The sequence below is a fragment of the Gigantopelta aegis genome, chromosome 13 (assembly GCF_016097555.1).
Source record: "Gigantopelta aegis isolate Gae_Host chromosome 13, Gae_host_genome, whole genome shotgun sequence".
Classification (NCBI taxonomy): Eukaryota; Metazoa; Mollusca; class Gastropoda; order Neomphalida; family Peltospiridae; genus Gigantopelta; species Gigantopelta aegis.
Window position 1 is genome coordinate 38,910,243 of NC_054711.1, and position 17,562 is coordinate 38,927,804.

Below are 17,562 nucleotides of genomic sequence, written 5' to 3' on the forward strand. Positions count from 1 at the left end.
TTTAACGGTTACGGAGGATTAAATTTTGGCATTTTTTCATTCAGTGTGGGTATAGGAGGTCGGGGGGCATGCCCCCACCTGACATTTTTTAAATCTAGAAGCTCAGAAATACCATTTTGCAGCCATTTCAGGGAGGTTACCAGACCCCCTTGCCGGCCCCGTTCCATTAGGCAATCTCAGCCCTAAGATCACCGTAACTGCACAGCTAACATATGCCCTTAAGGCGATTTTAGCGCTAAGATCGCTTTGTGGAACAGGGCCCAGAGCTCTGATGTTAACCAGTGACTGCAACTTATTAATAGATCTTGATTTATTTGATTGTTTTAGGCCTAACCTTATTTTGTAAAGAATTCTGATAATGTTATTTTCTCCACGTTTAAAACGCAACCAATCTTGTGATGGGCAAATGATCAAGAATACTCCGAAACTGGTCCCCCGCCAAAAGCGGGCACTATATCATAGTATACTATAGGAGATTCACTGAAATCAGTCAATTTGATCTACACCTACGGAAACCACTGACGTTCTATCCGTTTTTTCGTCATTTCCGTCGATACCTAGCAAGTGTGACGTCAACGGGTGTTGACATTTTTTTTGGGTGTGCAGTTTTTTGCGTGTATTAAAAAGTAATTCTGCGACAAATGGAAGAATTTTCACTCTTACAAATTGTTAGAAGTTTATAAAAGGTTTGTAATTGTGCTGTAGGCCTGTTTAGCACCATGGAGTCTGCCTATCTAGCAGAAGCTTTCTCCATTTTTTACACTTGTCTGAGTCGGGCTTTCACTTCAGTCGAAGGCCAATTTTTTTAATTTAGGCCGGAATTTTTTTTTTACTTGTTTCCTATTACATGCTGGAAAAATATAGGTAAAATATCCGCCCGGTCCCCCCCCCCCCCCCTCCCCTAACCCTAACCTTAACCCCAACCCCAAAGCTAACCCTAACTAAAAATAATAATGGAGGGGACCGGGCGGATATTATACCAAAATATATGGTAGGTAGGTAGGAAAAACATTTTATTTTGGAAAATAATTTTATTTATGGATATTAAATAAATGTGTTGACTACCGGTATCCAAAATAACCTCTGCATGTATAGAAATGCATTATGCAAACCAACAATACCATTCATCACAGTGTTTTCCCTAGAAATGAAGTAAGGCATGGTAAAGTGACGTTTTGGGGGCATATTTTATGTGCAATTTTAAATATAAGGGCTTTTTTTTCCATTATACAATTTTCAAAAGGACAAAAACCTTATGGCCATTTTATTTTCTATATCTATTTCATAACTTAATTTAAAAAAAAAGGAACTATATAGTACTATCCACATAGGTGTGTTTAAAGGCTGAATGTGACGTCACGTTTTCTTTCTAGTCAGCATGAACTTTTTTAGTGGAAACCCACGAAGTTCCCAGTGACCACTTACAAAAAATAACGAAACGCATCGAGATCTTACTGACATATTTAATTATTTGATTTGGCAGTAAACTCCATCAGTATCGGTAAACATTCCCTCCCCTAGTTTATCAGAAGGTCACTAAATTTCTACAAGGCCAGTTTGTCGCTGGAGTAAATCATTAAATATAGTTATTATTATTATTAATCGGAACACCTCGCTACGCTAGATGTAGAGTAAATCGGAAAAAATAACATATATTCGTGAAAACAATTTTCCGACTCTTCGCCCGATATCTCACGAAAGTTACCGAACTTCAATTTGAAGGGAAGTAACTCCATCAATTAATTGTTAGAAGAAAACATTTCGTGGCTAATGGGTTGCCAATAAAACTAAATTTTCGACAGTTAAACCACCAATATACGTCTGCAAATCGGAAAACACAGTAGGGTTATCCCCCAAATGACACCAAATTAGTGCTTGTGATAATTTTGGAATATTTTCGTGGAAATCGTTATATAAAATAAAAAAAAATTGGATATACCAAAAAAGTTTTAGGGTCGGCAGGTTCAAAAGGTTCAAAAGGTTTGATGTGGGTGCATTTGTAACATACCCCCCTAGTGTAGCCTATAAAAAACTGCTGGATCGGCCCATATCAACTACAGTCAAAAAAAAAAAGAAGAGAAAAAAGGTTTGATGTAGGTGCCATTTCCCCAGGAAAAACTGCTGGATCGGCCCATATCAACTACAATATTTACACATAACCACAACAATAAATAAAAAAACTATGACAAAAAACAAACGCAGACTCCAAAACAACAAAAAACCCAACAACAACCCAAAAGCATAACAAAAAACAACAACACAGAAACAAACAATACAAATTGAAATGGGGGGTTGTGTGTATGTAGGGCCTACCCAGCATACATGATGTAGCAGATACAGGATTAAATTTTCAAGTGGGCCAAGTGAACAATGTTCCACCTAATCCAAGGTAGGGAAAAAAATAGATGTTTTCTATGCCCAATTTGGACTATGCTCAACCAAGTTCAACTGGAATACTAGTGTTTTCCCTAGCTTGTTTAACATGGTGTGGCACCATGCCACAATAGTCTAGTGCCACCTTGCATTAATAAGTTCCATGCTGCCCTGAGATTAAACAAACCTTTTTCAATAATTGTTTCGGAAACTGCCAGAAAATATATTATTAAGTAATAAACAGTCCCTGTTATATATTTTGTTATTAATTTATTAAAACACTCAGAAAATGTATTATTAAGTAATAAACTACCCCTGTTATATATTTTGTCATTCATTTATTAAAACACTCAGAAAATGTATTATTTAATAATAAACGACAGGGCTCGAACTTAACGATGGCACCGACGGCAATTGCCATCGTTGAGATAATAATTGCCGTAGGTAGCGTGCATCACCGATGGCACTTTTGTGCCGTCGATAAAGCTCCTCAACAATGGCGAAATGTACACACCTAATGTACATTATCTGCCAATATTTAACAATGGTACATTTAAAAGATGTCTACATATAACAAAATAACCTTTCAGTCAGGATTATTTGCTGCAAATGTCACTTTAAAAAAAATTGCCATAGGCAGGCTCAAATTTGCCATTGGTTTCACTCAGGGCAATTCTTTTAAAAATTGCCGTGGGAATTCTTAAGTTCAAGCCCTGAACTATCCCTGTTATATATTTTGTCATTCATTTATTAAAGCAAGCACAATAATTACATTTACTTTTATTTCTTTTCTTTCTTTTTTTTGTCATTAATGAAAAAAAGTGCCCTAAAATGGAGAAAATGTCCCAAAAATGTTTAGTCTACCATGCCTAGTGACATTTTTAGAAAATACACTATTATCACTTCTAAAAAGGCACTGGGGTGGGGGACAATTGCCCACTGCTATCAGTTACTCTACAATCCTGTTGTATAACTAGTGCACTTCCAGGAGAGTGCTGTGGGTGGGGCCCTCCCTCAAACTTCAGGCAGGGTTTCTACCATAGGGTACAATAGGTATGGCACCATACCCAAAAAAAAATTGTTGACCACCAACACATACTGACACTTTAACAAATGAAAAATGCGTAATTTTAGAGTTACTAAAAACAAATATGATTTAATAATTTTCCTGATAACTGGGGGCAGCCATTTTCTTTTCTTTTTGAGGCGTCTGGTACTCTAGCTTGGGGCAAAGTGACGTCAGCTCCTGACCAACTCGTGTATGCACAGTGTAAACAAAAGCAGTAATTTATAAGGCACTTCTCTTTGATCAACCTTCAAGACATGGCTTGTAAAACAACATAAATAATGTGATAATGTAATAAACTATTTAACTAAATATATTTCAAGTTGCATTAACGGAACAAAATGGGGTTATAGTATTTTTCTGTGTTAAATAATCCAAAGGAAAAATGTACACTATTTGGCCTATTTGTATGCTATGTTGGAGCAAAAACTACAACCCATGAGACCCAATTGATAATTTTCTTTTCTGTGGGACTTTGTAATTGGTCAGTTCTGTGATTTTAGATGCGAAAGTCTACTTAATTAATAGTTTTACAGAACTATTTACAGTAATAAACCATGTCCATTACCATTTTAGGGATGACAGATAAATTTACATGCTCCAGTATATAACAATCTGTACTGTATGTTTAACAGACAATGATGCACAAGTCAGTCTCAATAATAACGGGGAAATTCCCACCCGTACGATCAAGCATCAACCTCGACTGTTTGAAATGGGCCGAATGGGACAAGGTGAAGACCTGGAAACATGATCGGAAAGTCATCTTACGTATTCTGGAAGATCCTAAGAACCACGACTTTGAATCTGTACTTCACTGTGCACCACAGGTCTGTCTGTCTGTCTGTGTCTGTTGTCTGTGTATCTATCTTTCTCTGTCGGTCTGTCTCTCTTTCTATGTAGGGGTGAGACGTATCCCAGTCGTAAAGCGTGCACCTGTGTGGTCAGTCTAGGATCAATGCCTGTCAATGGGCCTGTTGGGCAATTTCTCGTTCCAGCCAGTGCACTATATGAAAGGTATCTCAAAGGCTGTGGTGTGTGCTATCCTGTCTGTGGGATGTTGCATACAAAAGATCTCTTAGACTAAAACTGAATTACCAAATGTTTTTTAATTCTTTCTTTCTCTGTCAGGGCGGGACTTAGCCCAGTGGTAAAGCGCTCGCTTCATGCGTGGTCGGTCTGGGATCAATCCCCGACGATGGGCCCATTGGGCTATTTCTCGCTCCAGCCAGTGCACCACGACTGGTATATCAAAGGCTGTGGTATGTACTACCCTGTCTGTGCATATAAAAGATCCATTGCTGCTAATCGAAAAAAAAAGTAGCCCATGAAGTGGCGACAGCAGGTTTCCTCTCTCAATATCTGCGTGGTTCTTAACCATATGTCTGATGCCATATATATATAACTGTAAATAAAATGTGTTGAGTGCGTCCTTAAATAAAACATTTCTTTCTTTCTATATGTCTGTCTTTTGTCTGTCAGTCTGTCAATGTATGCAAACACAAACAATTATTATCATTACAGTTTTCATATCTGATTTTATTTATGCAAAGATTATGTTTCGGATTGATTAATTAATTTGTAGATATCACAAATAAAGGTATAAATTAAGTAAAATCTGACACTTGTAACTATGGTATATATACTGAACCTTTAAATAAAAACATGTGACTAACTTTGATCAGTGTTTTATTCAAATATATGATAAACACACACAGACAGACACACCACACACACCACACACAGAAACACACAGAAACACACACCACACACATACACGCACACACATACAGACACGCACACACATACAGACACGCACACACACTCACCACACACATAATACACTTCCCCACACATACACTCCCCCACCACACACACACATGCATACACTCCCGCCACATACAATCCCCTCCGACAAAAAAACCCCATGCTGATGCAGTCGACACCTGACACACATATATCCCCTCACATTCATCCTCCATACACACACACATACACAGACACTCACACTCGAACACACACACATACACACATGCACATACATCCCCCATACACACACACACACTCGAACACACACACATTTTAGAAGGCTCAAACTTGTTTTGTATTTTAAGATGACGAAAATCCTGGATCACTGGTCTAACGTGCGATGTTTTACGTACTTCGTCACCAAGACCGGCTTTGTCTTCTTCACCCACAACAGCAGCGGACTCACGCACCACGGCAACATCTTTAACTTGAGAAATGACGACAAAGACGGACAATCCACAGCATCAAGGTGTGTTCATTCACTTTGTTTTCTTTAACGACACCACTAGAGCCCATTCATTTATTAGTCATGGGCTATTGGATGTCAAACATTTGGTCATTTTGACATGTAGTCTTGGGGGAGGAAACCTGCTAAAAAAAAATTCATGAGTAGCAAGAGATTTTTTTTTTATATGCACCATCTCACAGCAGGATAGCACATACATGTACCATGGCCTTGGATATACCAGTCGTGGTGCACTGCCTAGAATGAGAAATAGCTCAATGGGCTCATTGAGGTGGATCAATCTTAGACTAACTGTGCATCAGGTCCCCATGCCACGAAGCGATCTTAGCCCTATTATCAAAAATGCATAAGGTAGCTATGCGCTTAAGGTAATCTTGGGACTAAGATCGCTTCGTGGAACGGGGCCTTGGCAAGCACTTTACCACTGGGCCATGTCTCGCCCTTGAGGTGTGTTCAGCTACTGCTATATAGTGTCAGTAAATATATTTATTAAAAACACTGCTAAGAATTTTACTGGCCTGTCAAAGAACATTTTAAACCTTTCAATTAAGATTTGTTGTTGCTATATATACATGTCTGTACATGTAATCATACACAGTTCAATGAATATGCATACATACATGTTATTATATATTGATTTATAATTGCAAACTTCCCACCTTTATATGATTTATTCTATTCTGATAGGACGACATCACTAAAAAACTGAATGTTATCCTTCGATAAAATCCAGAAAGTTATGTCATTACGTAAAATAGGTTGTGGGAAAGATATTAGAAACTGATTTATTTATATTGTTATGTTGTTTGTACAGTAAAGTACTCTTATGATGAACCGGAAGGAACCATGATAGCTAGTTTGTTATAGCTGTGGTTCGTTGTACACATTTGTACAAGTTGGTTATTTATGTCTAGTGAGATAAAATGGGACTTTACGATCAGTTCGTTCTGTGCAGTAGTTCATTCTAAGCATGTTTGTTATAAATGTACTTTACTGTAATTATAAAACATTGTTTGTAATTTTTTGTTGAATTTATCGATGTATAACGGTCACAAATTTAGTATAAAATCATCATTTTGTACAAGTTCTGACCAGATCTGGGCATTTTCATTTAATTCAGGCAAAAATCAGCAGCAGTCTTCCCTCCCCTCCAAAAACAAAGAAGGAAACCCATGTGCCAGTGGCTTAATGTGAAGTCTGTGTCTTAGTGTTTATGGTTTGACAATCGATGATAAACAATTAACTGATCCCCTGCTGTTATGTTGCAGAGCAATTGCTCTCAGTGTAAAATTCACAGTAATTTTGAGGGGAAAAAACCTGGCCTCGGATATAAGGCTGGTAGGTACAGGGTTCGCAGGCCGGTACCAGCTCCTGCCCAGAGTGAGTTTTAACAACTCAGTGGGTAGGTGTGAGACCACTACACCCTCTTCTCTCTCACTAACTACTAACAACTATCCCACTATCCTGGACAGAACACCCAGACAGTTGATGTGTGTGTGTGTGTGTGTGCCCAGGACAGCATGCTTGAACCTTAATTGGATATAAGCACGAAAATAAGTTGAAGTGAATGAATGAGGAAATAAAATTATAGTGATATTGGATGTTTATAACAAGATGAGCTGTATTTTGCACACACATAAACTGTTTTGCTCGTGTCAGATCATGAGGACTGCTGTTGATCTAATCGTTAAACATTTCTTGTTTTTCTTTTTCAGGTTTCATATTCAGTATCCGATGGAAAAAGTCACTTTTTATTATCCATCGCAGGTACGACACTAATTCCAGTTTAGAAATCCAGGGGACAGTATTTCAGAATCTTAGGTAACTGGAAGTCGGTTCACATGAGCTTTACGTAGGTAGCCGATTGTTCGTGTTACGTGAATATACATGTAGTAACCGATGAGTTATAGGCCTACCTAATCCTAAAACACTTAACTATAGGGTTCTGTGCTACATTGGTGTTTTGAAGACATGCACAAACTGATTTTTACATTCATTACTGACATGTGGTAGCCTACTTTTAATTTTAGAATGTAATTGTTCACCACGTAACTGATTGGAGATTCTCGTGATTTAAAGTTGTGTAACCGACACGCGGACAGAACAACAATTCTCGTGAAATATTGTGCCCTGGAAATCCAATTAAAAGAGGATTCTCGTGACAGTTCCATGGAAGGAAGGAAGGAAGGAAGGAAGGAAATGTTTTATTTAACGACGCACTCAACACATTTTATTTACGGTTATATGGCGTCAGACATATGGTTAAGGACCACACAGATAATAAGAAGGAAGAAGAAAGAAAGAAATGTTTTATTTAACGACGCACTCAACACATTTTATTTACGGTTATATGGCGTCAGACATATGGTTAAGGACCACACAGATAATGAGAAGGAAGAAGAAAGAAAGAAATGTTTTATTTAACGACGCACTCAACACATTTTATTTACGGTTATATGGCGTCAGACATATGGCGTCAGGACCACACAGATAATGAGAAGGAAGAAGAAAGAAAGAAATGTTTTATTTAACGACGCACTCAACACATTTTATTTACGGTTATATGGCGTCAGACATATGGCGTCAGGACCACACAGATATTGAGAGAGGGAACCCGCTGTCGCCACTTCATGGGATATATATAAATAGCGCAGTGGGCCCAGTGATGGGGATCGATCCCAAACTGACCGCGCATCAAGCGAGCACTGTACCACTGGGCGACGCCTCGCCCCCAGTTGCATGGAGTTTGAAATGATACTTTCCTGATCATATTATCCCACTGAACTCTGTACTGTTAATCAGGAAATGGAAGCGAGTATAAAATGTTAGCGAATTTAGCGAGGTCATACAAGACGCTAATATTTCATGACGCTAAATTTAAAGAGACGTATACAACAGACGGTTTCAAAAAGCTTTTGTGTGACTGTTTTGTCTTAACTGAAGACACAACAACGGTTACATATTGTTGATTATTAAACCAAAAGGACAGCAAACAACAATAGTTAGTTAGCATGCACATTAAATTACTGCAATTTTCTACTACGTTCAAAATGTCTGTAAGTTGCATAACATCAAAATTTATCAAAACATTATTTCAGCTGATCCTATATCTTAAGCTTAATTATTAATGTTTTAGTTTATGATATGATGACCTCACTAAAGTTCTATGCCACTAATATGTCACTTATTTGGATTTCACTAAATGTTAAGATCTCCAAATGTTAAGATCATTAATATTTTATGATTTTACAGTATTTCATTATTCATACTCATACACATTGCGACCGGCGTCATGGTAGGCCATCTGTCTACAGGCTGGTAGGTATTGGGTTCGGATCCCAGTCGAGGCATGGGATTTTTAATCCAGATACAGACTCCAAACCCTGAGTGAGTGCTCCACAAGGCTCAATGGGTAGGTGTAAACCACTTGCACCGACCAGTGATCCATAACTGGTTCAACAAAGGCCATCCTGCCTGTGGGAAGCGCAAATAAAAGATCCCTTGCTGCTAACTGGAAGAGTAACCCATGTAGTGGCGACAGCGGGTTTCCTCTCAAAATCTGTGTGGACCGTAACCATATGTCTGACGCCATATAACCGTAAAATAATGTGTTGAGTGCGTCGTTAAATAAAACATTTCTTTTCTTTCCATACACATTGCGAGAATGATCTTTTTGTTCGTGCATGGCTCATTTAAGTCTAATTTGGCGTAAAAACTGTTTTTCATACATAATTAAATTTAGGGTGTCTTTTTACATTGACAAAATGTGTTATGCAGAAAGGAAAATGGGTTATCTGAATTTGTTTTTATGTAACCAGTAAACAGGTTACCCAAATTTTCAATTCTCGTAGGCCTGTTATTCTTTTTTTTAATGTATCTACTAGTATGTAGAAAGAAAAAAAAAGCAGAAAAAAAAAAAAAAAGCAATCAGGATATCAAATTTCATAAACACCCGATATTGGGTAAGTATTGCTGTTTAAATTAATTTCTTAATTGCTGGTATAAAGATTAATTCTGATTATTACAAAGCTTAAGTTCTGAATTAATGAAACCTGGTTTATAGTTACCAATGGCTTTAGATTGCATTAAAGTTACAATGGTGAAAGGTGTGTCTAAAATAAGTATGCCCAAAAAATTTCCCCAAAATAACTACATGTATAAACATACATGTACCAACTACTAAACAATTTCAACAAAAAAACCCTACTGAAATATTAAGCATACATGTACATTGCATCTTTAATAAACATATTTGCACACATTGCATCTTTAATGAACATATTTACTGACATTGCATCTTCAGTTACATATTTACTGATACTATTTTTAATTAAGATATTTGCTGACACTGCATTTTTAATGAACATATTTGTTTGACATTACATCTTTAATTAACATATTTACTGACATCATGAATGTCTTTAATTAACACATTTGCTTGCATTTTATAATTGTGTATTTATAATGAACATATTTACTGATTTTGGGCCATTTAATGAACGTGAAGAGTTCAGATGCAAAAACTGCTAAATTCATTTTTAAATCAGTAATTTTCTGCAAAAAAATGTGTGTATTTTTGTTATGCTTTCTATCTAAAACATATAAAGTCCACTTATGGAAAAATGTAACGGGTTTCCTCTCTAAGACTATATGTCGCAATTACCATGTTTTGACATCCAATAGCCGATGATGAATAAATCGATGTGCTCTAGTGGTGTCGTTAAACAAAACAAGCGAACAGACAAATGGATATACAGTCCTATGATATGTCATTGTGTGGGATTTTAGCCATATCCGCGTCTGCACCGGCATATATATGCACAAGAGGCCATGCTACTTTGAATGTATGGAGGCGGGACGTAGCCCAGTAGTACGGCGTTTGCTCGATGCGCGGTCGGTCTAGGATCGATCCCCATCAGTGGGCCCATTGGGCTATTTCTCGTCACAGCCAGTGCACCACCACTGGTTTATCAAAGGCCATGGCTTGTACTACCCTGTGTGTGGGATGGTGCATATAAAAGATTTCTTGCTGCTAATCGAAAAGAGTAGCCCATGAAGTGGCGACAGCGAGTTTCCTCTCTCAATATCTGTGTGGTCCTTAACCATATGTCTGACGCCATATAACCGTAAATAAAATGTGTTGAGTGCATCGATAAATAAAACATTTCTTTCTTTCTTTCTTTTTTTTGAATGTGTGTGTCTTATTTCAGGTGTTTATTTCCTACAGTAAAGATGGCCTGATGCGAGTTTCTTACCTCTGTGATGACAAGGCGTACGAGACGTCCATCTGCCGGTCGGCACGCTCAGTCTTGTGGTACGCTTCACAGTAATATGATTGTCACGAGTATATCATTTTATATTTTTATATCCATCTGTCAGTCTACACGCTCAGTCTTGTGGTACACTTCACAGTCATACGATTGTCACGAGTATATCATTTTATATTTTTATATCCATCTGTCAGTCTACACACTCAGTATTGTGATACGCTTCACAGTCATACGATTTTCACAAGTATATCATTTTATGTTTTTATATCCATCTGTCAGTCTACACACTCAGTATTGTGATACGCTTCACAGTCATACGATTTTCACGAGTATATCATTTTATATTTTTATATTCTAGAAATAATCTCAGTAAGTGTGTACATAAGGAAAATCAGTCAAATTAAAAAGTGTCACTGAATAGCAATAAAGTAAATATTATTTACTTAACACGTTGGTCCTTTGCTGTATATAGCACACTATTTGTTTTTAATATCTACTGCTGGATTCATTTGCCAAAGGAAGTCTTTAAATAGAGTTCCATTTTTGACATACTACGTACAATGTAATGAATAGTCGCAGACTTCATTCTTGTTACAGTCTCGGTAATTTTCTTTTATGGACCCTTGTGTTTGGTATTTTAAAAAAAAAAATTGATGGACATATTCTGTTTATGGACTAGGATGTGTTTTTTCTTCATATGTTGATGTGACATCACTGTTTCGTGCGTACTTTTGAAAAATGTGACGTGCATGACTATTGATGTTGGTTGTTTGGTGATAGTAGGATATCAAATATAAAACACCCCCTGAATTAAAATAAAGTCAGTCATACTGAAGTTTAGGGCATGTTAAAATGTAGTGTAATTAATTTGTGTTCCGCTAAAATAATTTTGTTCTATTCCTTGTTAGCAACCACTTGTAAAAAGTTAAAGTTTGTTTTGTTTAACTCTTATCCACCCAGCTTTCCAACGTGAAATATGTAATTTTGAATGTACGTTATTCAACCTCAAATTGTAAAAAAACCCACTAATTTAACACTATTTTGATGTGTGTCATAGTTTAGAGGACATATATGAGTTTAATTACCAAAATAAAATTTACAGAACTTATCAATATTTTAAAGAAATATTTTTTTAAAACCCTGCAATCACGATCCATGAATTAAGTCATTGTTTACGACAGTTTATTTTCACTTTCAATCGACGATGAGTAATCCATCCATCATCTACTTCAAAGTCTGTATTATTAGTTATTTTCGGCAAATATATCCTTTGCAAATATTCAGTTATTATTAAATAATAATGTCCCAACATGTTTTAAAAGAAATAATTATACAAAAAGCGAGAAATCGAACCTATGTGCGCGTTATGTCATCAGTAATGTTTACACAAATTTGGACCGTTTCTTGTTTTCTTTTCGATATTTCGATAACAACTTAAATACGAATACCAGTCAACAAAATACACTCAATGTGTTCGATTGTCATTCTACTATGTTCTAGCATTCACAGAATCAAGATAGATAACTAACTCCTGTGAAGGTTGTATTTATGAATTCCGGCCATGTCTTGACTGATGTTGAGAATGGGAGGGAAAAAGTTAAAGACTCCACTAGAGCACATTGATTTATTAATCATCGGCTATTGGATGTCAAACATTTGGTAATTTTGACAGTCTTAGAAAGGAAACCTGCTACATTTTCTCATTAATAGAAAGGAATCTTTTATATGCACCACCCACAGACAGGATAGCACATACCACAGCCTTTGATGTACCAGTCGTAGGGCACTGGGTGGAACGAGAAATAGCCCAATGGGCCCACCGGCAGGGATCGATCCCACTCCGACCGCTTATAAAGGCGGACACTTTACCACTGGGCTACATTCCACCCCTACCACTTGTAAGATAACACTGTTGCCAATGGGTATACTGTTGTTGTATTATTCTCAGTATCAGAATATTTTGTCTCTTGCATATGGTACTTTCACTTTCAGTTTCGCGTACATCCCTGAGACGAAGGAAATAGTAACTGGGTGCATTGGCTCCGTGAACACATTCACCATCACCGGAGCAGAGGTAAGATTTTATCCCATGTCCTAGGTTTTGTTTTCTCTCAGAATTCTGGGTTTTGGCACTACTCGAAACCTGTACCTGTTATATTGTTCAAGATTTGATAAAAAAATTAAAAATTGTTTTGTTTAACGACACCACTGGAGCACATCAATTAATTAGTCATTGCCTATTGGATGTCAAACGTTTGGTAATTCTGACTCGTAGTCATCAGAGGAAACCCGCTACATGTTTTCTAATGCAGCAAGGGATCTTTTATATGCACTTTCCCACAGACAGGAAAACACATACCATGGCCTTTGTCCAATTGTGGTTGGAACAAGAAAAAAGCCAGTCAGCTGAATGGATCCACCGAGGTGGTTCGATCCTGCGACGCAAGCATCTCAAGCGAGCACTCAACCGACTGAACTAAATCCCGCCCCAGACTTGATAAAAGGTTCATGGTCATTGTTAACTTTTCCACACTGTACAACGTCGAATGTCATTTTTATCCCTCATGTTATGTTTGTGTAAAGTTAAAAGTTTTCGTTTAACGACACGACAAGAGCACATTTATTTCTTAATCATCGGCTGTTGCATGTCAAACATTTGGTCATTCTGACATGTGCAGACCTAGAGAGGAAACCCGCGACATTTTTCCATTAGTAGCAATGTATTTTTTATATGGGCTTTCTCCACACACAAGATGGCTCATGCCATGGCCGTTGATATACCAATGATTGTGTATAGGTTTGGACAGGAAAATCGCAATCAGAAAATGGGTCCACCAAGGGGATTTGATCCTGCAACCTCGCGCGAGTGCTGTACGATCAAGGCACCTCAGTGGGACAGTGCTCGCCAGATGTGTGGCAGATTGAAGGATTTTGGCAGTCAAAGACCATCATCAGTTGAAACAGAATATGTAGACTGGTTAATATGTGGCCTTTCAGTGACAAATGACTGGCACGAAAAACCACAACAGAATCCTTATGTTGTCTGAGATGTGCATGTAAAATCCTTTTATTGATCTTTGTTTGTTTCAGCATAAGGCCGTCATCCACAAGGGAAGATCATTCAATGTTTCTCTTAACAAGCATGATGTAAGTAAGATGTCTATAGTCTGTCCCATCATTCTATTAAAATGTTTTTTTTGTAAATAATTTCAGTTTGGTGTGATATAAGAAGAAAAGTAAAAGTGTTTTGGAAATAACAAAGAAATACAATATGTGTGTGCAATTTACAAATCAATTGGTTAGGAAATAAATAACTTGTAGTAAATTACATAGTGTTAAAAAATTGTGATCCCATGTGGGATGGACTATATTATCCAACCATTCATCAGTCCGTCCATCATCTAATCTTCAATCTAGCTATCCTTTCATCCATCTATCCCTTCATCTCTTCCACTTTATTCGCTCCCTTCCTCCATCCATCCATCCATCCATCTATCTCAAATCCACTCGTGATCCCTCCATCCATCCTTCCAATCATCCATCCATACATTCATCCCTCCTTCACTCATCCCTCAATCTAACCCCCCATCGATCTGTCTATCCAGTCATCCATCCATCCATCCATCCATCCATCCATCCATCCAAATATCATCCCACCTACCCATCCCTTCGTCCCTCTATCTAAACCCCACCCATCCATTCATCCATCCATCCATCCAAATATCCATCCATCTACCTATCCATTCATCCATCCATTTATTCATCCACCCATTCATCAGTCCTGTTCGTCCATCAACCCATGTGTGCATATATCCAAAATCCACCAAACCAGCCACCCACCCACCCAAAATTAATCCATCCAACCATAAAACTATCTCTCCCTTCCTCTTATCCATTTATCTACCTACCTAAAATCCACTTGTCATCCATCCATCCATCCATCCAAACATCACCCCCTCACTCCTTTCATCCCTCCATCTAAATATTTGTTCGTCCATCCATCTAAATATCTGTCCATCTGCTCACTGATCCATCTGTCCATCCATTCCATCCATCCATCCATCCACATATCCATCCATCTACCTACCCATACCTCCATTCCTCCATATACCTACCCATTCAACTATTCATCCATCCATCCATCCATCCATTCATTCATTCATTTACTCAGATTCATACATCCATTCATTATTCCCTTCCTCCCTCTGTCCCTCCATTTACCCACTCATCAACCCACTCATTCATCCATTCATTCATTATTCCCTTCCTTCCTCTGTCCCTCCATTTACCTTCCCATCAACCCACTCATTCATCCATCCATTCATTATTCCCTTTCTCCCTCTGTCCCTCCATTTACCCACTCATCAACCCACTCATCCATCCATTCATTATTCCCTTCCTCCCTCTGTCCCTCCATTTACCTACCCATCAACCCACTCATTCATCCATCCATTCATTATTCCCTTTCTCCCTCTGCCCTCCATTTACCCACCCATCAACCCACTCATTCATCCATTCATTCATTATTCCCTTGCACCCTCTGTCCCTCCATTTACTCGCCCATCAACCCACTCATTCATCCATCCATTCATTATTCCCTTTCTCCCTCTGTCCCTCCATTTACTCGCCCATCAACCCACTCATTCATCCATCCATTCATTATTCCCTTTCTCCCTCTGTCCCTCCATTTACCCACTCGTCAACCCACTCATCAATCCATTCATTATTCCCTTCCTCCCTCTGTCCCTCCATTTACCTACCCATCAACCCACTCATTCATCCATCCATTCATTATTCCCTTTCTCCCTCTGTCCCTCCATTTACCCACCCATCAACCCACTCATTCATCCATTCATTCATTATTCCCTTCCTCCCTCTGTCCCTCCATTTACCTACCCATCAACCCACTCATTCATCCATCCATTCATTATTCCCTTCCTCCCTCTGTCCCTCCATTTACCCACCCATCAACCCACTCATTCATCCATCCATTCATTATTCCCTTCCTCCCTCTGTCCCTCCATTTACCTACCCATCAACCCACTCATTCATCCATCCATTCATTATTCCCTTCCTCCCTCTGTCCCTCCATTTACCCACCCATCAACCCACTCATTCATCCATTCATTCATTATTCCCTTGCACCCTGTGTCCCTCCATTTACCCACCCATCAACCCACTCATTCATCCATCCATCCATCCACCCATCCATCCATCACCTATTTATCATTATGTCTCAGACCAATCCTTGATTTATACATCTGTTTGATTCTTTTATGCATCTGTCCATCTTTATATCAGTCTTTCCATCCAGGGATGGATAGGATGGAAGAACAGACAAATTAATTGTTGAACAAATAGATTAAAAGTGTATTTCTGCAGTACATGACCCCATGCCCCTCAACCCCCAGTGCAGGAGCAGATGGAATATTACTTTACTAAAGGATATTGTTGTCATGTCATGTGCTATAGATTTACTCCAGCCAAATTCAGTTTATTACTATGATATTCATGCTACATTTAAATCAAATTCCCTGAAAACTGGACTATCTGTGAACCAGAATTCCCTTAAAACCAGACAATAAAAACCAGAATTCCCTCAAAACAGAACCCTCTGTATTTGGCATAGTCCCTTTTTAAATATCATTTCAGAACACAACCTAAACCAAATAACTCTTAAAACCACTTGGTAATGCCTCAGTGACAAATGCACTGGTCGCCGTGCAGTGGGGGGTAACCGTATGGCGGCCTGGCATCTGCAGTATCGGGTAAGAATCATAGGGTTCTCCCAAAAATCTTTGCCATGGTCACATTAGATAAGGTGTGTTTACGGGGACCCTACAGGCTGACACATTTTTTCGGACCATCAAATTTTAAGGACATCGTAGGGGCATTATGTGGCCTCCCCGCGATGTCTCCAGATACCGCAAGGTCACCTCAAGGCTGCAAGGAGCCCCTACGATATGTTTGCAGTGGATTTCTGATTTTAAAAATCGTACGGTTTTCAAAAAATTATAATTACGCATCAAAAGTTTCTGATGACCCTACGATGCCCAAAAATCGGCCAAAAACTCAACGATGTCCGTAGGTAGGATGTCGCCAATGTCATAGATATTCATAGGATATTGTCAAAAACACACATCATACGGGCATCTTGCCCACTTACGATGCATTTGTGACAGAGTCATCTCATGGGTATCCAGTTTAGAGATGTTCCAGTGTGTATACTTCTACAGTATGTGATTAAATGTTTTTGTTTTTGTCTTCTCTACAGTGGACCTTTGACCTCAAAGTCGATGTTCACACTCACACCCTGCTAATCCTTGTCGAGAAAGCTGTGTTCGGGCTGGATTACAAGGTAGTGTTTTTAATTGGTTTGTGCTGGACTGCAAGGTAGTGTTGCTAATCGGTTTGTGCTGGACTACAAGGTAGTGTTGGTAATTGGTTTGTGCTGGACTACAAGGTAGTGTTGGTAATTGGTTTGTGCTGGACTACAAGGTAGTGTTTGTAATCGATTTGTGCTGGACTACAAGGTAGTGTTGTTAATTGGTTTGTTCTGGATTATACGGTAATATTGG

At 38.4% G+C, this 17,562-nt stretch overlaps 1 protein-coding gene across 1 annotated transcript in view; it reads left to right on the plus strand.

Annotated features, from left to right (window-relative positions):
* The first annotated feature begins 566 nt into the window (after positions 1-566).
* The window catches only part of LOC121387307 (WD repeat-containing protein 87-like), a 69,773-nt gene continuing 52,777 nt past the window's right edge, over positions 567-17,562 (plus strand). Inside the window, exons 1-8 of the mRNA XM_041518328.1 lie at positions 567-686; positions 4,075-4,269; positions 5,554-5,717; positions 7,430-7,481; positions 10,925-11,028; positions 12,977-13,058; positions 14,075-14,131; positions 17,259-17,342. Of these exons, the coding sequence (XP_041374262.1) occupies positions 4,078-4,269; positions 5,554-5,717; positions 7,430-7,481; positions 10,925-11,028; positions 12,977-13,058; positions 14,075-14,131; positions 17,259-17,342 (735 nt within the window). The 5' untranslated portion in view covers positions 567-686; positions 4,075-4,077. The remainder of the gene's footprint in view (positions 687-4,074; positions 4,270-5,553; positions 5,718-7,429; positions 7,482-10,924; positions 11,029-12,976; positions 13,059-14,074; positions 14,132-17,258; positions 17,343-17,562) is intronic.